This window comes from Geospiza fortis, unplaced genomic scaffold (assembly GCF_000277835.1).
Source record: "Geospiza fortis unplaced genomic scaffold, GeoFor_1.0 scaffold772, whole genome shotgun sequence".
Classification (NCBI taxonomy): Eukaryota; Metazoa; Chordata; class Aves; order Passeriformes; family Thraupidae; genus Geospiza; species Geospiza fortis.
Window position 1 is genome coordinate 79,992 of NW_005054670.1, and position 1,127 is coordinate 81,118.

Genomic DNA, 1,127 nt, shown 5'->3' on the forward strand with positions numbered 1-1,127 from the left:
AGCAGATGCTTGGGGCTCAACCTCTCCCAACTCACTGCGGCTTTTTGCAATTCACATGAAATTGGATGAACAAACAGACCAACTACATTGATGATGAATTTCATTTTGCATGTTATAAATTTTTGAACCTCATCAAAATAATTAAACAACAAATCTTAATTCAGATCCTGTGAGTGCTGAATAGGAAGGAATCAGCATAATCAAATTTGGCCAAATTCCAATATAGTTAATTATATTTTGCATATGTAAAACTTCTTTTCACCCAAATTGGAAAGAGCTATTTTTACTCATTTCTAGTACCCAGATGGTTGTGTAACATTGCTAGTACCACTGTAGTGGTTCTTTGCATCCTAACCCCAATGCAAAGATGCATTTCAGCCCACTGTTAAATAGGCTTTTACTTATCCATGAACTCACCTGCCCATGCAGGAAAATGAATTATTTTCCCTTGTTTTTAAACTCAGCCAAAAGCCTTCAATAATTTGAAGCATGCCAAGCAAAGCAAAGCAAAATTATTACATCAGAATTTACATCACTTATTTTTCCAAAAGGAAAGCATTACCTTTCCCAGTGGCTACACACATTGGGATCTTCCAGATTCAAAGACACAGCTGAACCAATCCAGTGGTACAGGAGTATGACAGGGAAGCCAAAAAGGGAGTTGAAATGAAGAACCATCTTTCCAAAGAGATGACTGTGAGGGAAAAAAAAAAAAAGTACATTAGTAATACCATACAGAATATAAAGTAGCTAATAATGTTGACCCACCTATGATCAATCTAAAGCAAGGGGCACTTCAAGGAACACACACTGCTTGCCCGGCAGCAGCAACACCATGCCCATTTTGGAAGGGGAGTCCAAATGGAGCCGTTTCCCACGAGGTCAGCTGGTGGCAAACTGCACCTCAGAGGTCCTGCTGCCCCCTCAAGCTGCAGCCACCCAGGCTGGGGGTGCTCAGCCAGGCTCTGCCCACTCCCAGAGCCAGAGCTGAGGTCTGGAATAAAGGCTGGCACTTGCTCAAGACCACAAGAGTGGAGAGGCTCAGCTGTGACACAGCACCAGGAGCCCCGCACGCCCCTCGTTTACAGGTGGGCTTGTGTCTCCCCATGGCCAGCACAGCCTCACGT

The 1,127-nt window shown here is 43.7% G+C and overlaps 1 protein-coding gene across 1 annotated transcript in view; it reads right to left on the minus strand.

Annotated features, from left to right (window-relative positions):
- The window catches only part of MEGF10 (multiple EGF like domains 10), a 66,998-nt gene extending 66,307 nt beyond the window's left edge, over window positions 1-691 (minus strand). Inside the window, exon 1 of the mRNA XM_005430705.3 lies at window positions 563-691. Coding sequence (XP_005430762.1) covers window positions 563-678 — 116 coding nt within the window. The 5' untranslated portion in view covers window positions 679-691. The remainder of the gene's footprint in view (window positions 1-562) is intronic.
- Window positions 692-1,127: the final 436 nt, after the last annotated feature.